Genomic DNA, 22,252 nt, shown 5'->3' on the forward strand with positions numbered 1-22,252 from the left:
GAAACTCTAATACTTTGGCCACCTTATGAGAAGAGTTGGCTCATTGGAAAAGACCTTGATGCTGGGAAAGATTGAAGGTGGGAGGAGAAGGGGACGACATAGGATGAGATGATTGGATGGCATCACCGACTCAATGGACATGAGTTTGAGCAAACTCCAGGAGGTAGTGAAGGGTGTGTTGTAGTCCAGGGGGTCGCAAAGAGTCAGACACGACTGGGCGACTGAGCAATAATAGCAGCAATCGCAGCTCCGCACGGAGACCGGAGCGCCCCGGCCCTGTGGCCGCCACCATCCCGCTCTTTATAGGGAAGCCAGTTTTGGGACCAGACAGAACTGGATTCTTCCTGTCGCCGGGCAGGTATTTACTGAGCCTCCTGTGTGCGGCCCTGGGGACCGTGTGGCCAACGGAACAGACTCAGGGTCTGTCGCGCTGGAGCCTGTTGCCCAGTGGGAGAGACGATAAACAAGCAGCAGGCAGATAACCACAGGTCGGACTTGGGCTCCTCTGTCAGCCCGGCCTTGCCGGCAACCTTGGGCAAGTCAGCTAAGTCCCCTGTTGGGGTAGGCACGGTGCTCATAACCCCGCGGGGTCACGGAAGTCTCCGCACGACAGCGGGCCCGCCGCCCTGCTGGCATGGCACCCATGCCTGACGCGCCACAGCTGCCCTTGTGCCTGCAGCCCCCCGTGGAGGTGGAAACTGAGACCGGAGAGGTGAAGCAGCCTGCCCATGGTGGCCCAGCAGCTCGCAAGCCCAGGCGTGTGTGGCAGCTGGCCCCCAGCCATGGGGAGGCGGTTCCTGTCCTCAGAAAGCCAGTGCCTTCCGTGTTCTGCAGGGAGTTTACTTACTTATTTATGAAAGTGAAAGTCGCTCAGTCGTGTCCAACTCTTTGCGACCCCATGGACTATACAGTCCATGGGATTCTCCAGGCCAGAATACTGGAGTGGGTAGCCGTTCCCTTCTCCAGGGGATCTTTCCAACCCAGGGATTGAACCCAGGTCTCCTGCATTGCAGGCGGATTCTTTACTAGCTGAGCCACAAATGATCGTGGTCAAATATACATGGCACAAAGCTTACCATTTTAGCCGTTTGTAAGCGTGCAGTTCAGTGGTGTTAAGTACCTTCCCCTTGTTGTGGAACCATTGCTACCATCCGTCTCCGGAGCCTGACTTGCATCTTCTGGTACAGAAGCTCTGTCTCCAGTATACCCTGACTTCGCATGCTCCCTGCCCCAGGTCCCTGTGACCGCGTTTTCCTCTCGGTCTCTATGAATCTGTGTAGCCTAGGCCCCTCCCATGAGTGGAATCAAACAGTATTTGTATTTTTGTGTCTGTCTTACGTCACTTAGCATAAAATTCTCAAGCTTCACCCATGTTGTAACACGTCAGAATTTCCTTTCTAAGGCTGAATAATATTTGTGTGTGTGCGCACACCACAGTGTGTCCATCCATTCATCCATCGTGGACTTGTGGGTTGTTTGCACCTTTCTGCTGATGGAAGCAGCTCCGCTGTGCATGCTCGTGTGCAGGTATCTGAGACCCTCCCTTATTCGTATATACACGTAGGTTCAGGGAGCATTTTATCACCAGGAATAGAGTAAAGGGGACAGAAAGAAAACCCCCAGTTTCCAGTTCTTATCCTCAGGCCCATGGATAGAATTCAGGGTATCTGTGACCCTGGACGTGAAAAAACAACGGCAGCTTTGCTGTCACTGGCCTGTAACTGACACACAGCGTTTCCGTCCAGGATGCCCGCTGGCGGTACTGTGAGCCGTGACCGGGACCCGGCCCCGGCCCCTAGTGGACGGCCCGGAAGCTTTCCAGGCCCGTTCCGGCGTTATAGACCATCTTGGAATATTGTTACCTTTGTCGCTACTCCAGAGTCACGGTAGTTATCAGACCCTTGGCTAGAGCTTGTTATGTGATGCGGTAAGACGTTTTCTTTTCCTGTTGCTCTACCACAGGTCGTAAGGAGTATCTTGACAACCATATTTCAGTGTGATCGGGTTCCCTTGTGAGATGTTCGTTTTTGTTGCCAGATTGTGTTTCAGCTTACGACTGTACCATTCTACTAGCGGTGGGCATTGGGTTGTGTCCATCCTCAGGAACGCTTGCACATGCCGCCTGGGGATTTGTGCGTGACGTTCTGTTGGCTTAGAGTTGGGAATGAGCATACAGGGTATGTATAGAGTCAGCCTTTGTAGGTGATGCCAAGCTGTTTTCCACAGTGGTTGTACCAGCTTATCCTCCTAGGAGCAGTGTATGAAGTTTCCAGTTGCTTCACCTCCATGCCCATGTTCATTACTGTGAGTCTTCAAAATTCTCGCCATTCTCACGGGTGTAGAGCAGTATGCAGCTTTTCTTTATGTTTGAAATTTTTCATAGTAAAATCCCGGAAAAACACCATTCATACTCATGCGGCAACTTCACGGAAAAATGGTCTTTTTAAGGCAAGTGGTTGAAACTGGTGCATGCCTGGCCTTGAGGTGAAGATGCAGTTCTCCATTGGGAGTGGACAGGGCCCAGGCTGCCCTAGTCCTGTGATCCACCCCCCCCACCCCCACCCCCACAAGACACCGGCAGGTCCTGGGTAGCATTTAATAAAGCTGGATGTAGACGGGTGGGGCCCGAGTGAGGCGAAGGCACCTTAGAACTGCGCCTGTGCATCGAGCTGCGGTGGCACGGGGCGGTGGGGGTGGACCCCGAGCTGGTTTCTGGCCCAGAGGAGGTCCGGACACCCACACTGGTTCCCAGAGAAGTGTGCTTAGGAGTCAGCACGGAGCTTAGACCAGTTGGTGGACCTTTGGCAGGTTCTAGCTGACCGTGTGTCCGCTCACCAGGGAGCTCTTGAACGCGGCACCGGAGATGCCCCTGTCTTGAGTTTCTTCCTCACGTTGGCTGCTGCGTAGCTGCATTCTCCCAACATGGATGGTGCCCCCACTTCACTTCCTTTTCCTCTCTTTCTCCCTGCCTCCTGGCTTTCTCTCGACAAGTGTTTATTGAGTGTGTACTTTTGTGCCAGGCGTGGCCACAGTCTCCCTCCCTCCATCCTTGCATCTGTCTGCCTGTCCATCCATCCCATCTGCCCATCCATGCCGCCACCCAGCACTGACTGGATATCCTTTGCAAGACAGGCCTCGGGCCCGACCCAGATGAATGGACCGTGGTCCCCCCAGTACCACGGGGGGTACACTCCTGTTGGAAGAGTGTGACGTGCATGGTGGGTCAGGAAGAGGGAAGAAACAGGGTGTGGCAGCCAGGTAAGCGGCCCCAGGAAGAGCTCCCTGGAGGTCACGGGGTTGAAGCTTCGTCTTCACAGTGTCTTGGGATGGGCCCAGGGAGGCAGGGCGATGGAGAGAGTGGGCATCTGGCTTCCCTGGTGGAGGGACAGAGCCTGGGGCCCGGAGTGGACCTCGGTCACCCCTTTTGAGGTCAGGTGGTAGACAGAGCTCTGACAGGGTCACAAGCAGGTTAGTCGGGACCTGATGGTCCCCAGGGTTGCTGGGGCAGCTTTCCCATGGGGTGGTAGGACAGACCAGTGCCCTCTCCCCCAAGGATGTCGCATCCTAACCCCCAGAACTGTGACTGTGTGACCTGCCACGGCACGAGGGCCGCTGAGATGTGATCGAGTCAAGGATCTTGCGATGGGAAATTGTCCTGGGTTACCCAGATGGGCTCCCTGCAGCCACAGGGGTCCCTTAGGAGAAGGGGAAGCAGGAGAGACAGGTCAGAGGAGGAGACTGTGGGGACAGAGCACAGGTGAGGGGGTGCTGCTGCCAGCTTTGATGATGGTTGGAGGGGCCCCAAGACTGGGGACGGGGCACCTCGAGAGGCCAGGAAGGCCAGGAAGCAGTCTCTCCGCTCGGGCCTCGGGAAGGACCGCAGCCCTGCCACACCGTGGTTTTTGGCCCCGTGAGACCTGTTTGGGACTTCTGACCTCCAGACCTGTCAGAGGACACGTTTGTGTTGTTTGAACGCACGGAGGTATACTCATGCATTGCAGCATCCTCAGGAACCTGACACGCTGGTAAAGTGTGGACTCACCCGAAAGCCCTTGTGCAAGGGCCTGGGTGAAGAGGGGCCGGGCAGGACTTTTTGGCCTAGCCTTAATGGATGGTGAGGTCATCACCATTACCTGGAAACATTCTTAGAGAGTCCCTCTTCCATCCTGTGTTCTTGGTAGGTCGATTGTGGTCCCACTCAAGTTCAGGGGGAAGTTCGCCTCCTTTAGGATCAAGGAGCCTCGCTGCTCCTGATACATTCTTGCCCAGGACCTGCGTGTTCTGCCTTTCGAGCCTCTTTCTAGGGGGATTCTGATGACACCTCGTCCCAGGCAAATACAAGGTGAGCAGGGCCCTGCTCTAGGGGGAACATCGCAGCGACAGGGGCACCCCCCAGGGGCCTTGCCAGGTGTCCTGTTACCCGTCCTCCCGTCTGCTGAGCGGGCGGTGGGGAGTTCAGTGAGTATCACTGGGACCTGCACTTTTCTGAAGTCAAACAGATCTCTCTGGGTGGGAGCATTCCTCTCTTGTGGGATGGGTGCAGCCCGTCTGACTCAGCAACTCCCCCAGCCGCACCCTCTACCGCTGACACCCAGACAATCCATCCTCGTGTGTCTCCCGCTCACAAAAGCCTCCCTCCCCGGGAAGCAGAGCAGAGCCTCTCCCGCCCCGCCCCCCCTCCCACGGCTCGGGGAGAGCCGGGCCTGTGTGGCTGCTACCCCCTAGACACCTGTGTCCATGGCGGGATGTCAGCGTCACCGGCGATGGAGCCGGGAGCCTCCTCCTGTCACCACCGAGGGCGGCAGTTCTAGGTGGGACTGTATGCTGGCCCACCTTTCCATCCGTCAGCTTGTTTAGCAGTACACCCCTGCAGTAAACGTGTTATCCTGACATCTCAGGGTTAATAATGGGGAAGGCCGAACCTGACACCCAGCACCTTTACCCGCCGACAGCTCGCACCCCTTCCACTGCTGAACTTGGGATGTTCACCGCTGGCTGAGGTCAGCTTACGCCAATACCGTCGTCACTGCTGTGGGTTGAACTGTGTCCCCGAAGCAGGTCTGTTCAAGTCCTTGCCTCCGGTACCTGGGAGCGTGACCTTATTTGGAGGCAGGGCCTTTGCAGATCCAGTCAGGCTCGGGTTCGCTGTCCGACCTTTGCTTGGAGAACTGAGTTCACTGGGTTCAAGAATTGCTCCCTCTCCTTACAGGCTAGCTGATTTCAAAAGGTCAAACCACGCTGTGGCTTTTCCCAAACCAGCTGATTCAAACCTTGCCATAGCCAGGAAAGAAAAAAAAAGCCAACAGATTATTGACGAAGAAACATTCATTTCTGTAGAAAATTACTGGTTGGGGCTAGTTGTTGATTATCTCACCTCTGTTGCCATTTGTATTTAGAAATGGCTCATAAATTTGCTTACGTGGGTCTGGTTTGTCCTCTACAAGGAAACAGTTGCACTGCAAAGTAGTTCCAGAACCCTACTGTGATTTGATAGCTTCCATTTCCTGGCTCTCTGACGCTGTCAGGCACAGCAGTGGGTGCTTTCCTTACCGTGTCCCTGGTTTTCAGAGTAACCTGGTGAGGTCCACTTCACAGATGAGGAGACTGAAGCCAGGACAGCTAAGGAAGTTAGGATCCGAGGTCATGCACCTCACACATGTGCGAGCTGGCTGCTAAACTGCCGTCTCCAGACTCAAGAGTCTGCCCTGCCCCACCTGTCTTCCTGTTAACTGCGGACAACTTCATAATTGGATGGCAGAGAAGACAAACACAGGGTGTTCACGCTGAGATGTGCGCTTAGGAGAAGAGTGTTGCGATTGCATGCATGCGAGCGGGAGGCAATGCTCTGGGACCCCGTGCCACGAGGTGGGCGAGGGGAACATCGACAGGGCCCTGGGCTTCTGGCCACCGGCCCCTGAAGGAGGGTGGAGGCAGGGTGACCCACACGGGGCTCCAAGCCCCCTTCTCAGAGTGCCATCAGCGTCTGTTTGGTCTCTCAATGATTAGCCGTGCAACCTTGGGCACGCCACACGACCTCCCGGACAGCCAGCAGAGGCAGCATGGCCTGTGAGCTCACCTCGTCGCTCACCCTGGGACCGACCTGGGCTGCCTCCTGGGACATGCCCGCAATGCCCCTGGAGGCCTCTGCCCCGGCTAGGCCTTCAGTCTGCATCTTTGCCTAAGTAGCCACACCGCCCACGGCCTCACTTCCTTTTGCTCTTTCCTCGGAAGTCGCCTAGTCAAGTTTCCTTGGCTACCCATCTGAAATGTTGACACCCCACCCCACCACCGCAATGTTTTGTTTTATTTTTCGTTCTCCACCTTATTCTTTCTCCTTAGCACCTACCATAATCTAACAGACTATGTGTTTGTTATTTTGTTTATTTTCTCCTCCTGCTAGAAAGGCAAGAATTTTATCTCCTCTCCTTTCCCTCCCTCCCAACTGCTGTATTCCCAGCATTTAGAACAGGGCTCTGTGCCTGTCGGTGCTGGATAAATACCTTTTAAGTGAATGAATGAATGAATCAATTTGACTTCGCAGAGCCTCACTTTACTCACTGGAGTGAAGTCAGCCTACTAGGTACGTGGTTGGCGTTCTGAAACTATAGACACTCGCTGAGTGACAGTATTTATGTTATCTTTCCGTGCTTTACCTTTAAAATCGAGGGGCTGCCGCTGAAGTCTTCGCAGAGGCTGAGCAGGGGCTGCGTGTGTGCAGGACAGCAGAGGAGCACTAGTCTGACGGCAAGGAGACCCCCTTCGTTCTGCCCCTGCCCATCGACCGTGAGCATCTCGGGTGTCCTCTGGCAGCCAGAGGGAGGGGAACATCCTGGAGACTAGCATTTTCCTCTCCCCTTGTCCCCCTGTCTGATTCCAGGCAGAGCAGAAGAGGGGCCCCGTGGAAGCTCTTTTCACAACTCCAGAGCCCCCGTTTCGTGGGCCTGCATGTCCGCACCAGGCTGGGGCTGGGGCTCCTGTCTCTGTCAGGGTTCCTGCACCTGGGCACGTCCCGGGCAGCCTGCGGTCAGCTGTGTCTCGTGGCCAGGACTTTCAGGAATGCACCCTTTTGACCACACAGGCCAGGCCACACATGCCTGATTATAGTGAACTCTGAACTCTTTGAAGGAGCGTGAACCTCACACGGCGCCTTCCGTGAAGACTGGCCACCTTGAACCTCATTCTCTCCCCTCACTCCGTGAGTTCATCAGTTATCTGCATTTCTTTTGTGCAGTTTAGATTCTTATATATTTTATTTGTAATTGGAGAATATGCCTTTTTTTAAATAAGAAAAGCTGTTTTAAGGGTTTTCATTTTTAATATAGAAGAATCACTAATTTTTTTCAAATCGAATAGGTAACAGTTGTTAGCTTTTTCTACGTTTCCTCTGGCTTCTTAATTTCATATGAGGTATTTATTGATGTATAGACGCTTCACATTTTTTGGTGGTTGGATCTCAGAGCCTGTATTCATGGCTTGTTAATGACTTGTCTTAGTGGTTTATCAAAGTTCTTCCGGATTTCAAGATTGAGCAGACATTCCCCATTTTTTTCCCTAACATATAACTGTAAAATTGACCTAGAATTAACTTTTGGTGTGAGGCATGGCATAGTGCTGTTCCAGATAGATCACTGAGTGTCTAGTATTATTCGCTGAAAAATGTTCCCTTATCCGCTACTGTAAAACATCACTATACCATATACTGACCATTTCACGTATGTGCTCGAGTCTCTTTTCAGCCTTCTGTTAGTTCCTGCTGACTTACTGTCCTCGCTCCAGCGCTGTGCTGTTTTGTTAATTGTAGGTTCATAGTATTGTGAAATTAAACACCTTCGTTTTTTAAAGATGAAGGAACTAAGGCGTGAAGAGGTCAAGTAACTTCCCCAGAATGTCCCAGCTGATCGGAAGCTCCGAATCTCATGTGTGTATTATTTCCAGGGTATTTAACCTCCTCGTCGGCCTTGTCTCATGATGCCTTCCTGTGCTTCTTAAATTATCGTCACTGTTACTCACAGTATATCACTGAGGTGTTGTTTTTTTCTCCTGCAGCCTTAGTAAGTTCTGTCTCCCCTAAGTGGAACTAGCCATAAGTATCTGCTATGTAAAGTTACTAACAAGAATGAGAGCAGATGTGAATTTCATAGCACCATGCCTGGCACACAAAAGCCCTTAATCTATTAATAATAGTACAGTTATTTTTATTCCCATTGGTGTAATTGACTTTCTGTAACGTACATTCTTACTTCTTTAAGAAGTAAGGTAGTTCTCAGACCTTCCACCTCTGGGCAGATTTCGTGATAAATGCGTGTCCTTGATGCTAAAGGATACTCCCAGCGGCCAGTTTGACCCTGACGTCCACCTCCCCCTCCTCAAGCCAGTACGTTATTGAGGCGGCCCCACATTCTAAAGGGGCTGATGGGCTCTTACAGTGATAAGAAGTCACGCTCTCGAACGTTCCTGTGAGCTGTGGGCACTCCAGGTCCATCCGGCTCTTCCCCCAGAGTCGTGCCATCCGAGGGCGCAGAGAGCCTCAGTGACGAGGGGCCGCGTGTCTGCAGCGTCCCGGGCCCTTCTGGGCCCACAGGGTCCCTGTGCAGGACAAACTTGTGGGCCGGGATTCAGAGCACCCCCACCCAACCCCAGGGTCTGCAGAGCAGTGTCGAATGTTTGCACTCAAGTAAATTGTTAGTTCCTTTCACACTGCACCCAGGAGAGGCCCCGTTCTGTGAAATGGCTGGTTCCTGGAGCCCCTTTGCAAGGTGACAACCAAAGGCACTTGGAAGCGCCCCCCATCCTTATTGCCGAAGTCGCCGTCTTGCACGTGGGCAGAGGTGCATCCCCTCGGAGTGCCTGGACTCTGGAATGGGGGCTGATGTCAGTATTAACCATCGGCGGAAGCCCCTTGTGTCAGGCTCTAGAGGAACCTGTGCTGGGCAGTTCCTTGGCTTGAAAAGAGGTACCTGGTCTGGATTTGGAACAGAGTTGAGAGTGAGAGCGGTGGTATCACTGGAGAGGTGGTCCACACAGGTGTGGCTGTGGAGTCTCCCGCCACCTCTGCTGAGAAGCGAGACGTGGGAACGTGGGTACGCGTCAGCGCCCCGTCCTGCACTCACGCCAGGGGGCGAGGGCAGCCTCAGGGAGGGCGAGTGTAACCAGCGGCGTCGGTGTGTGTGCTTGGGTGGCCCTGCCCTGGACACTGTGTTGGGAAGGATCCCGGGCCTGGCGTTCAGCTCAGCAGGAAAAGGGCAGAAGCTGCTTCCACGTGGAGGAGAGCGGCAGTGGTGCCTCTTAGAGACGCAGGAGCCCACAGAGTGAAAACAAAAGCAAAACTGGGCCAAAAAGGGGAGGAGCTAGACCCTGAAGCACAGAGGGCTAGTTACTTACATGTAGTTTTATAATCAAGAAATACGAGCGTAAAATATTCGAAGTGTTGAAAAATAGAAAATCATCAGGATTTCTGCTCCCCAGAACAGTAAATGCTGTTTGTCTGTGACTCTGTTTCCTGCTCTCTGTCTAAATCCCCGCCTATTTCAACGTACTTTTCCAAAGACATAAAAATGTATACCCTGTTTTTTCTTTGAACAGCTATGGCTGTTAATTCGTTTTCCCATGCCTTAAGGCAAGAGTTTTGAAACATAGAAGCCCTGGGGTACAGCCTGGTACCTTCCCCTCCAGTCTTTACCTCTGGGGCATTAAGAATGGATCTTCAGAATTAGAGTATTTCCTTATAGTTCATCCTAGCCCCTCCCTGATTGTGGCAAAATGCAGTGTGAAATTTGTCTTACAAATCTTAACTGTCCTAAAGTGTGTAGTTTCATGGTGCTAAGTATGTTTACATTGCTCTGCAGCCAGTCTCCAAAACTTAATCCTTCATCTTAAATAAAGCCCTAGAGCTGACCTCAGGATGGGCAGCTAGTTCACGACCTCCAGGTGAGGCAGGGAGAATTTAGGACAGGAAGGCGAAGGAGGAGCTGCACTGGCAGAGGCCTCTCCAGTAGGTCTGGGTACCTCCCTAGTATCGCCCATTTTACAGATAGTGAAACTGAGGCACAGATTGTCATTCATTGCTTTTCTTTTTGGGGGGCAAACATTATTGAAATATACATCTAGAAATGTGCACACATATTGTACAGTTCAGTGAATTTTTGCCAACCAAATGGCTCTGTAACCAGCACTCAAATCAAGAAACAGGCTAGCCATCGCCGTGGCCTCAACCCCAAGGTAACCGCTCTCCTGACCTTCATTAGCATTCACTAGTCTTGCCTGTCCCGGAGCTTCACCCCGGCGCATCCAGCGCGTACCCTCTCTTCTGGAGACTTTCGCATATGTGATGTTTGTGTGATTTATGCAAGCAGCTTACTGGAGCCCTCAGGGACAGAGCTGGGCTGCAGACTCAGGCTGCTCCACTGGCCTGCCTTTCAGGGGGCACGCGGGAATGCCAGTTGGCCTAGGGTGTGGGGGGACCCCGAGAAATAAAGTTGGCTAGATACAGCCAGATCAGGAGTTCCATGAATGTTCAGTGGCTTCGGACACAGGTGTTCCAGAAACAGCTCCTGCTGATTAGGAAGCGACCTGTGTTCTCGGTGACAGTGAGACCCCGGGGTGGTGAGAGCTATCCGGAGGGAGCACTGGGCAACGGTCCCCGAGAAGAGGGAGCAAGGATTCCCAGAGGAGCGTGGGATGGGTGTGGGCGTTGCGTGCGTCACGGGCAAGAGCCCAGGTGTTCTGGATCGAACAGTAATAACTTTTTAAAGATGGTTAATTTATTCAGAGTGGTTGCTTTGCAACGATACTGTCTTAATTTTCTGTTGAACTTGCTTCATCTATAATCATGCAACATTAGTATTTATCTTATTCACTTAATTTGAAAGTATTCTTAAATTAAGTATTTCAGCATTCTTGCCTGAGAAATCCCATGGACAGAGGAGCCTGGTGGGCTGCTGTCCACGGTTTCACAAAGCGTCAGGTGCAACTTAGCGACTGATCAACAAACAGCATTCTTAAAGCTGTTACTGCTATTTTACTGAAGTTACTTCAGCCTAGACACTACCATGAAAATATCACAGAAAACATGAGTGTTACAGCTGTGATCTGGTTTCATAAACAGAGTACTACAAACCGTTTTAGTCAGCTAGGAAATAAGTATTAGAATGTGAGGAATGGTAACACTTGGCCTTTGGCAGGGGCTGCCCTGTGCCGGACCCAGCACGGAATAAGCAGGTGACGCGCTTTCCTGCCTCCCTGTATCCTCCCGAGGAGGCGGGAACTGTCACCGTGCCCATTTTCAGACGAGGAAACTGAGGCTCGGTGGGTGAGGTGACTCCCTAGGTCAGGTGTCTGCAAGGAGCAGGCGTGGGATTGGGCAGTCTGGTTCTCAGAATGTCCTCCCTGACCCCACACTCTGTGACCTGCCCACGGAACTCATGCAGTGAAGACACGCAGGGAGTCAGCGATGGGCTTTCCTGCTTCCAGGAGCCCGAGCGCCGTAAACACTGAGAGAATATTCTGTCTGCCTACGAGGGGTTGTCGGGACCAAGTGGAAACGGTCAAAACCAGTTTCATCATCATTAGCAATTGTGCAGTGGGTTGGCTGGAGTTTCTTTCAGAGGATTTGCTTGAGGCTGGCATGTGTCTCCATATTTTTACTTCATAAATGGAGTAAGTTGATAACTGCAATTTAAGTAGAGCCTGGTTTTGGAAGGAAGTTGATTTGATTACCGTTTTATAAGATTTTCTTGGTCTGGTCTTGATCCTGTGGATTTCTTTCGGTTTCGGTAATTTTGGGGTGGTGACCTATCCCCTGCCAATTTGAGCCAAGTCCCGCTGAAGCTCAGTGTACCCAGAAGAATGTGCTGGGCTAGCCTCGTTCCGAGAAAACAGAGAAAAGGCAAAATAGCGTGCAACATTTCCAACTAAGACTGTCATGATCTCGGATGATGATACAAGTCGTCTGATTTTTTTTTTTGCCCCCACGGCAAGTTGATTCCTTCTGAGGTCATTAGTTTTATCCATATCCACTGGAAATTGCGTCCATTTTCAATTAAAATAAAAGTAACGGCGTCCCTCTGGTTTTGGAAACCTTAATCTATCAAAGTTGATATAATCAGTCTGTTTACCAGATCATCACGGGTCAGAACAACAGCATTTATATTCATGCACACAGGAAATCTGATTAGATAGAGCAGAGGAAGAGCACACACAGATGGGACGCGATTGCCCTGAATTCAGGCGGCCCAGATTTCTCCAGTTCACTCGAACATCCTATTAGCTGGGGAGATCCCCGTCGTGACGCAGAAGGCCTGCAGCAGAACAGTTGGGTGTAGCCGCCTGCGAGGAAGAAACCCTTGCTTTGCAGCAGGGACCTTCTGAGCAGGCGTCTCCGTTGCACAGAGAAAAACTGTGGGAATGTTTCCATCAGCCTGGCGGTCTGAGGGTTTCTGCAGCCCCGTGAGCGGGTTTTAACCAGGTGTCCTTGGCCATGACGGGCGAGGGCAGCTGCAAAGGGTCCCGCTGTCCTTGGGGGCCCGACGCGCACCATGGCAAGGCCCACGGTGATGGAAGAAAATGAGGGCGGTGCTGGCAGCATAGGCTGCAAAATTGGTGCTTGGCTGGGCATGGACGGCACGTGCGTGGCGAAATACCACCCTCCCACTCAGGAACCCTGCTCAGGGTGCCCCAGTGCGTTTCAGGAAAACCTGCATAGTTCCTGACCTGAGCCTCACAGCTCTGCATGCTGCCATCCCGACCCGTCTCTCCCCGCTGCTCACAGGCCCTGGAGTTCATTTCCCTGCCCCAGCTGAGGGGTCCTCTGCTCAGCCAGGCCAGCCTGCTGACCGCCAGGTGCACTCTGACCGCTCTGCAAAGACTGAGTCTCTCCCCCACCTTCAGTCCCCCACACCCCCCAGTTCTCACCGGGTCCCTGGCCCGGGAATGCCGCTCACCACGCCATTCACCTTCTCACCCCCGCTGAAAGGTGGACAGCTCCTCCTCTGAAACCAGTTGAATGTTCCCACCGCGATTCCCCCCAGTTCTCAGCTTCAGGGGCCCCTCCCCAACCCCCAGGATCGGCCAGGCCATTATCCTCATGGGCTCTATGCCGCGATCACCATTCTGGTGGAATAGTTTGTCTGTCGGTGGTTTTGGGTCCCTGTGTGCCGAGACACAAGCTCCAGGTTCATGGCCGGCCCACAGCTCCGAACGCGGTGCCTCACGTGAACGAGGGGCCCACACAGATCACTGGGGGTGAAGGATGGAAACACGTTTGCAGTGATGGAGGCTGAAAGTGGTTGTCCAACTCACAGAATAACCTCTGCCACCTTGAAAGCTCCCTTTGAGCGCTGCTTCTCGGTGGACTTGTCAGACGTACAGCATATCCAGCTAAACAAGAACAAATCAAGGGTCACGCTGGTTGCTGCGGCAGCTGAACGCCACCAGTGACCTTGTGTCTGGTCCGAACCCTTTGGTTTGATGAATTCGCCGACTGTTACTAGCCCTGCCCATTGAGGAGCCGCTGGCCACGCCATTCACTTTCTCATCCTGACTGAGAGGCAGACAGCTGTTTCTTTGAAGCCAGTTGAATGTTTCTTATTTTGGCATTATTTTAATTCTTTTTCTAACCTGCATTCATATGAGGCTCTGGGCTTATTTGTCTAATGCGCTGTAGGCTTCTGTTAAATCTTGTTGATTAAAAAAAATCCAATCATGTCTTCTAGACATAAATCCTTTTGAGAAACAGCACCTTAGAGAAAGGAGTAATGTTGCTCTTCCTCTGCCAGCAGCCCCATTCCCACACCCCATCCTTCCAGTGTTTTTTCTGTAGGTTTACACCTAAACAGGCAGTTCCGTGGGAAGTGTATAAACCTCAGGTGTCCGATCGGATGCGTACCTCTTCAGTTCGCCTCCCCACTCCTGAGACTGTGGGCACGTGTCCGTGTTCGTTCGGTAGAGCTGTGTGAACTGTGCTAACTGGACTCCTGAGTGTAAATGTCAGAAGCCTTGCTTGACAGGTTGGCAGAGGTGATGACCCCTCCTCTGCGGCCCGCGCACCGGGAAGCCCCTGAGCTTTTCTCCTGGTGAATCACGTTGTGTGTTTCCAGGAGCCGGTGTGTTTGTTCCCAGGCCTGATTATGCTGGCTATAGGTGTTCCCATAATTACACAATTCACTCCATACGAGTGTGAAAAGAGAGTGGCTGTTTTTATGAAAGCCAAACGGGAATGCTTAAGAAAGTCTTGGTGAAACAATAGCTATTGTGATGGCCATCAAAGAGTGAGAAAAAGCCATAATAACCAGATGGCCTTGTGGAGGTCTTTAAAGAAACAGGAACTGCAAACTGCCAATTGTTTGGGGTTTATCTAAAAAAACAAAACAAAACTGGGGGCGCTTTAGGACTGGGGGCCATCTTCAGGGGCACGACCCTGCTGCGGCTGCAAAAGATGGAGAACAAATACCTGTTTCATATATTTTCAGTAGAAATAAAATGTCTGTTTCATTTTATCGTGTTGGCAAAAAGTTTGTTCAGATTTTCCCCCAAAGACGTTCTGGGAAGACTCCCAAACAAGCTTTTTAGCCAACCCAAAGGGATTCTCTCCTTCAGTTGTTTTGGGTCCGTCACCGACTGCTGGCTCTGCGGGCTGCAGCCCTGCCTCATGCTGCTCCTTTGCGCTGTCCCGTTCCTTAAGCGACCTTTCCGCCCGCCCCACGCCCTTCTGCCCAGTCCTCACACGGCTGAGCGAGGGCGCTCTGGTCTCTTTCTCGTCATGTGAGGACGCTAATCCCATCGTGTGGGGCCACCCTCTGACTCGTCTACACCTGATGGCCTACTGAAGGTCCTCCTCCTCAACACCAGCACACTGGGGGTTAGGGCTTCAGTGTAGGGGTTTTGGGGACAAACACATTAAGTCCATAACACCATCCCCGGCATGGAAGAACAGAGGAGGAACGTTGTACTACAAAGAGCAGAAAATGTAGAAGTTCACTTGTGTCTTGCCTCTTTGCAGGGGCTGTGGATATTCAGTCCAAGGCCTAGTGAAAGGTGCATTTAAAGTGCCTTCCAGGGAGCATCCATCTGACCGCCTCCCCGTGCCACGACTGGGAAACTGTGAGGTGGGGTGGGGAGAAGGGTCACAGGACCTCTGGGTGTATCCTGATCCTGCCTTGCGCTTGCTGTATGGCTTTGGAGAAGTCGCTTCTCCTCTCTAGGCCTCAGTATACCCATCCGACAGGTGGGCTGGGCTGGGTTTGGGGAGTCTCTAAGCCGTCCAGTTCTGAGAAGATGCAGAGTGGCACCTGGCGCCAGGCTTGGTGACCGTCGTTGCCCTGAGCGTGATGACCCCCCGCCACCCCCAGTCACAGCCAAGGCCACATGATAGCCAGAGAGTCCTCTCCACTGGCCCCAGGAGAACATTTGGAAACAATCACGTCCGCCCCCATAGATCACTGCCTGTTGCTAAGCCTGCGTTGGCCGGCCAGCCCCACGTCACAGCTCAGGGTCGCTCGGGACGCTGCTGCGTCTTCGTAGGCCCCGCGAAGTGTGTGTGTGGCCCAGCCTCGTCCCAGTGGAGCGAGGGGGCCCGGGGTGCCGGGACAGGAGGGCTGGGCTGTGGGGTGAGAGCCTGACCCCAGAGCCTGGTGGCCAGGGTGCATGCGCTGGCTTCAGCTCAGTGGCCTGGGCACGTCACTTCCCTGCTCAGCTTCCTCGCTGAGGGCCGTGGCGAGGATGCAACCAGCTGCCATCTCAGAACGTGGGCTTCCCAGGTGGCACAGAGATGAAGAACCCCCCTGCCAGGGCAGGAGACTCAGGAGACTCCGGTTCCATCCCTGCATCACGAAGATCCCCTGGAGGAGGAAGTGACAACCCACTCCAGTACCCTTGCCTGGGAATCCCTTGGGAAGAGGAGCCTGGTGGGCTAGAGTCCATGGGGTTGCACAGAGCTGGACACAACTGAGGGAGGGAGCACACACTCACACACACACACATATCTTAGAACAGCACCTGGCTCCTGTGTCAAGCCTAGCGGAGATGGTTTAATTCTCTGAGGTAAATGTAAATCTTTATTTGGCACAGGCAGTCTCTCCTTCCGAAGAAATAATTGAGTTTGAATTCATTTTTTTAAAAATTGACTCCCTCCAGTCTACCCTGTGAGGTCCCTTCCATTTCAACTGCTACTTTCTCTCTGAAGAAGAGGGTTTACTGAGTTCCTTGCTGATCGGGACTGTCTTGCAGGGGCAAAGGTCTGTCCTCCGAGGACAGTGCTGCTGTTTTAAGCAGCATGAGCATGTCTTCATTGCACCAGCCTGCCACAAGGAATCTTCCTTGTGATTGAGCCTCCTCGGGGTAGCCATTCTCCGCGGAAAGCGTTCCATCAGCTCAGGAGTGGGAGGAAAGGAGAGACCAAGTGTGGGGTCCATGTGGTAAAGCCCCCCCTGCCACATCATTCCATCCGTCCTGGGCCCCCCGCCACTCCAGTCCTGTACCCCAGCTCTGAGTTCCTGCAGACACACTCACACTCTCCTTTTAAATGTGGGTGATGGAGAAGGGAGGAAGCTTTGGTTTTTGTTTTTTAATGAGGATGAGGCTGGAAAGCTGTGCAAGGGAAAACCTTTTTATTGTAAAGTCTCTGGTGCTGCATGTGGTCGCCCTGGCAAAGGCATCGCGCTGGAGTTACCTGCGTCTTCAGAAGGTGCACGTGCGCGTGTGTGCACGCGCATGCAGGAAACGCTTGCTTACGGATGTTTCCTCCTCCGAACAGCTTGAAGCTGGCCTCCCGGTTCTCTCCGTGGTTCTCACAGCGCGTCCTCTTGGCTGTATCTTGGTCCCTGAAGTGAAAGTGAAAGTTTTAGTCGCTCAGTCACGTCGGGCTCTCTGCGACCCTGTGGACTGTAGCCCACCAGGCTCCTCTATCCATGGGGTCCTCTAGGCAAGAGTCCTGGAGTGGGTTGCCATTTCCTTCTCCAGGGGCTCTTCCTGACCCAGGGATCGAACGCTAGTCTCCCACATTGCAGGCGGTTTCTTTACCATCTGAGCCATCAGGAAAGCTCTTGGTGCTTGGGAGCTCCTGTTTCTGCTCTGGGTCCAGTGCACGGGGCCAGGAGAGTGTGTGTGTGTGTGTGTGTGCGCACGGGGCCAGGAGTGTGTGTGTGTGCGCGTGCGTGTGCACGGGGCCAGGAGTGTGTGTGTGTGTAGGGTGTGTGTGTAGGGTGTATGTGTGTGCACGCGCGCGTGCATGCACGGGGTCAGGAGTGTGTGCATGTGTGTAGAGTGTGTTCATGTGTGTAGGGCGTGTGTGTGTGTGTGCACGGAGCCAGGAGTATGTGCGTGTGTGTGTAAGGGATGTGTGTGTATGCACGGGGCCAGGAGTGTGTGTGTGTGTGCACGCACGTGCGCGTGTGCACGGGGCCAGGAGTGTGTGCGTGTGTGTAGGGTGTGTGCGTGTGTGTAGGGTGTGTGTGTGCACGGGCCCAGGAGAGTGTGTGTGTGTGTGTGTGTGTATGTGTGCATGCGTGCGCATGGGGACAGGAGTGTGTGTGCCTGAGTGTAGGTGTGTGTGTGCACGGGCCCAGGACTGTGTGTGTGTGTGTGTGTGTGCGCGCATGGGGCCAGGAGTGTGTGTGTGGAGTGTGTGTAGGGGGGGTGTGTGTGCACAGGGCTAGGACTGTGTGTGTGTGTGTGTGTGTGTGTGTGTGCATGGGGCCAGGACTCTGTGTGTGTGTGTAGGGTGTGTGTGTGTGCATGGGGCTAGGACTGTGTGTGTGCACACGCGCATTCATGCACGGGACCAGGAATGTGTGCATGTGTGTAGAGTGTGTTCATGTGTGTAGGGTGTGTGTGTGCGTGTGCATGGGGCCAGGAGTATGTGTGTGTGTGTAAGGGGTGTGTGTGTGTGTGCACGGGGCCAGGAGTGTGTGCGTGTGTGTAGAGTGTGTGCGTGTGTGTAGGGTGTGTGTGTGTGCACCGGGCCAGGAGAGAGAGTGTGTGTGTGTGTGCGTGTGCATGGGGCCAGGAGTGTGTGTGTGTGTGTGTGTGTGCATGGGGCCAGGAGTGTGTGCATGTGTGTGGAGTGTGTGTAGGGGGTGTGTGTGTGCACGGGGCCAGGAGAGATTGTGTGTGTGTGTGTAGGGTATGTGTGTGTGCACAGGGCCAGGAGAGTGTGTGTGTGTGTAGGGTGTGTGTGTGTGTGTGCGCACGGGGCCAGAAGTGTGTGTGTGCGTGTGTGTGCACACGGGGCCAGGAGTGTGTGTGTGTGTGTGTGTGTGTGTGCGTGCACGGGGCCAGGACTCTCTGTGTGTGTGTGTGTGTGTGTAGGGTGTGTGTGTGTGGGTGCACGGGGCCAGGACTGTGTGTGTGTGTGTGTGTGTGTGTGTGCGCGCTCCCAGTCTCCAGGGTTGAGTAACTTTATGAGTGGTGCTTAAAACCCTTCTATCATTCACAGGACAAAGTTCAGCTCATTTTTTTCCTGGCAGAGGAGACCAAATTTGGCCCAAACTCAATCTTTTCATTTTCATCCCCTGCCAGTTCCTTACCAGGCACCCTCTGCTCTAGTCACAAGCAACCTTTTGCTGTTGTCCAAAGAGCCCATGATCTTGTGCACTCCGAGACCTTTGAGGATGGCAGGCCCACGGCCAAAGATCCCATTTCTTTCCTCTTTCCGGGGCCAGCTCACATGGGTGTGAAACCTCCCAGGCCTGCCCAGATTGAGTCCTTCCTCCGTGGGACTCCTCAGCTTCTCTTATCCTCACAAGACCCGCTCGTCACATGCACCGCTCTGTTTGATTTGTTGCATCTGTCACCCCAGCAAGCGTCCGGCTGCCTGAGAACTGGCAGACCGGAGTCTGATCCATCTCTGTGTCCCCAGCACCTAGTGGGGTGCCCAGCAGCGGTTCACGTTCCGTGCTGGTTGGAACTGGGGAACGGCAGCCCAGGATCTGTCGTGAGACACTCGTGTCCTGTGGCTGAAAGAGGCTGGCGGACTCATCAGTGTCACTGGTAATGTAGTGTATTGAGGTCTGCTTCTGTTCTGGGCCGCCCTCTAAGCCCTGGACCTCTGTGATCTATTTAGCCCATACCACTCTGAGGGTGGGTTCTGCCATGACCGCCCCTATTTACAGATGGGAACATACAGCCTAGCGGAGAGAAGTGACTTGCTCCAGGTCACAATGAAGTGGGGCCAGTCCCCATTCAGCCAATCTGCTTTTATTCTGGACATGAAACCTTCCTTGGGATCAGTTTTCTTGTGACAATGGTTTTTGAGGTCCACCCATCCAACTTCCTTGGCTACGGGCACCACCTTCCCATGTGCCCCAGGACCCTTGCACAGGATTTCACCCTGCGGTTGAAGTCTGGGTGTCAGCGGAACGAGGAAGCCCACGTTCCTACGTGCCCTTAAGAGAATTCATGAACTTGCTTCAAGCACCTCTCCCCACCCCTACCCCCAGCACACCTAGTGAAGGCAGGGAGCGTCCTCTGACCTACGCTGGAGGGAAGTGGGTCAGCGGAGCAGGGGGAGCGCAGCAGTGTCGGAGTGCTCACGGCCAACATTCAGAGATAAAGCATCTGTTGTCGCACAGACGCAAATGAGTGAGTGTTACCCTCACTCTCCAGAGTTGGGCTTTTTTCCTGAACGTTCCTGGGGGGCCTGTGCCGGCTGAGCGGGGACCCACAGCCCCAGGGAGGGGAGGGGTCCCAGGCCCTTTCCTCTGAGTCTGGGGCACCAGGCCTACCCTCCTCCTCCCTTGGAGTTGGTGGGGAGGGCGGGGCACACAGGAAGGAGGCTGCCACCGGCAGCCAAGGCTCGCAGGTGCCACCAGGGTGAGGCAGAGATGGGCACAGCAGCGGGCAGGAGGAACCGGGCCGGAGACACATTCAGAAACCAGCCCAGCGGGACGATTTTCCCTCAGTGTCACGGGGAAGGGGGAGAGGGACTGAGCTACGGTCCATTCCTCCCGTGGATACTTACTGAGGTCACAGGAAGCACGTGTTTATAAAGACACTGGGGATGCAGTGCTGAGCAAGAAGTTTGTCCTGCACTCAGGATGCCCTCGGCAGGAGAAGACAGCCGTGGGACCATTACCATGCAGGTTGGTGAAGTAGGATAGTAAATGCCATTCATCCATTCATTGAACGAGCGGGTACCGAGCACTCACCATGGCCCAGGCGTTGTTCTGGGCCCGCACCTCCTCTGTGGTAGCCAGCGAGCCACGTGTGGCTGTTCACATTTAATTAAAATTAAAACTGAAAATGCAGTCCTTAGGTGGCCAGGCCACGTTTCTCATGCTCCTTAGCCGTGTGTGGGCGCCGTCTCCTGTATTGGTTGGGGCACGTGCGGATGGTCTCCATCACTGTGGGACGTTCTGTCGGGAATGCAGACGCCGGGCTGTGAAAGCGGGGCGCTCGGGAAGGCTCTGCCCTTGGAGTTGGTGGGCCGGTCGTGTGGTGTTGGATGGAGACGAGCAGGCATTCTGTTACAATGCAGGGAAGTGGGCGGTGAGAGGTGGGTGCACCGGAGCGGGGCAGCCCAGCCCAGCCCGGTCCCTGGAGGCCGGGGCTGTTGCAGGGAACCCTCTACCGTGGAGAGGGTGTGAGGAACCTTGTGCCAGGACGAGGGAGGGACAGGCGTCACGGCCTGGGCTTGTTCCGTGCAGCCGGTCATGGCCCCGTGTGTTCTTGTGGCTGTCAGTGGGGAGGGGGGTGTGCGGACGGGCGGGCAGGGAGGTGGGCCGACCCCAGGCCGAGCTGGCTGTGTCATGGGGCCCTCTGTCACTTCTGGAGAGAGACCCCTCGGCGGGGTGGGGGGCGGTGAGAGGACGGTCCGGTTTGCACGCCTGGGCACCTTGCTCAGAGGAGCACTCTTGGCAAAAAGCTGGAGCAGCCGCTGAGAGGCCGGGAGAGGGAGGAGGCAGGCACGGAGGAGTCTGCTCTGGGCCCCCTGCCGGGTCAAGGTCCGAAGCCGCCCGTCCCGCCCCTGAGGACGTAGCTGCAGAAACGGGCCGGAGGACAGCGGCGGAGGGCCTGGCCCGCGACGCTGGGCAGGAGGGTGGACTGACAGGCTGTGCCCAGCCCCGGACACAGTGGGGGCAGGGACGCAGGTGGAGCCAGGCGGCCCGGGTGACTGCTCCTGCTGTTGCCAGAGCGAGTCTCAGCCACTCGGAGCCCAGCTCCCCTCTCTGCAGCCTGGCGACAGTGGTGTCAGGCCGCAGGGCTGCTGGGGACCAGTTTGAGACGATCGAGCGACATTTACTGGGGGCTTATTGTCCCGTGTATTCTCACAACGGCCTGTTTGACAGACGAGGGACCGGCTGGCGTCAGAGCTCAAGTGTCCATGCTGGGGTTTGAACCCAGGTTGTCCGTCCGCTCAGGCCTGGGTTAATTGGCCGTTCACGCTGTGTTACAGCTCATGGGGCTGGCACGGGTACAGCCAAGGCCAGGCATGTAGTAGGCTGTAGGTGAAAGGGCACTTTGGATGGGCGAGCGCTTGCTTGCTCAGTCGGTAAAGCAGACCCTTGGACCTGGAGACGCAGGGTGGAAGGGCAGGCTCGGATCCCCGGCTGGTCCCTGACCCCCAGACCTGCAGTCGCACCTAGGGACCAGCTTGAGGGATGAGGGAGCCACCTGTTGTTAGGCAGAGATTAACCAGGAGGTTAATTCTTAGGGGGTTAAGTTCTTAGGCAGGGCTGGTCTCTCATTCAAGAGTCAGAACTTGACCCTGGAAAGTGCCAGCCTTGCAGACGTGGGGCCGTCGTTTCAGATGCTCTTTTTTAATCGACTTGTTACGAGGCCGCAGGCAGGGTGGAGGGCCGCTGGGCATCTCAGGTGGATCCCTCCCTCCTTCCTTGCCAGCTCAGGTCTGTCGCTTGGGCCCGGAAGCTGTCCACGTGGGGGTCTCTCAGGGCTGGGTTTTATGAAGTATGAGTGTGTGTGTGTGTGTGTGTGTAATGTATGGTGCGTGTATGTGTGTGTGTTTCTGGGACGTGTTGAACAAATGGCCCTGAGACCTAGGCCTGAGGCCTCCTTGTTTATTTACTGTCTTTGGAAATCACCGTCAGTGATGAAATGCCTGAGGGCCAGAGGCGGGAAGGCCTAGCATTTGCTAAACCCGGCGGCCAGACCAGCAGGGCGCAGGGGACCATGTGTCCTCCTTCCCGTGTGTTGAGCCGCGTGTGTACGCACACAAGTGCTTGGGCGTGCCTGTGCCCGCTAGCCTGTGTCTGGGGGATTGCGGTACGTGCCTCTCCGTGTGTGCGTTTGTGTGCACTTGCGT

At 54.4% G+C, this 22,252-nt stretch overlaps 2 protein-coding genes across 3 annotated transcripts in view; both read left to right on the plus strand.

Annotated features, from left to right (window-relative positions):
* LOC133230007 (uncharacterized) overlaps positions 1-22,066 on the plus strand; it is a 49,991-nt gene extending 27,925 nt beyond the window's left edge. The window contains exons 1-2 of one of the 2 annotated variants that reach the window (XM_061386846.1): positions 1-17,896; positions 18,140-22,066. The exon at positions 1-17,896 is cut by the window's left edge and continues 27,925 nt beyond it. In XM_061386846.1, the coding sequence (XP_061242830.1) occupies positions 20,233-21,327 (1,095 nt within the window). In that variant the 5' untranslated portion in view covers positions 1-17,896; positions 18,140-20,232 and the 3' untranslated portion in view covers positions 21,328-22,066. The other variant, XM_061386847.1, reaches the window with a different exon arrangement.
* CMIP (c-Maf inducing protein) overlaps positions 1-22,252 on the plus strand; it is a 212,911-nt gene that overhangs the window by 65,437 nt on the left and 125,222 nt on the right. The gene's annotated exons all lie outside the window — the stretch shown is intronic.

This window comes from Bos javanicus, chromosome 18, assembly GCF_032452875.1.
Source record: "Bos javanicus breed banteng chromosome 18, ARS-OSU_banteng_1.0, whole genome shotgun sequence".
Classification (NCBI taxonomy): Eukaryota; Metazoa; Chordata; class Mammalia; order Artiodactyla; family Bovidae; genus Bos; species Bos javanicus.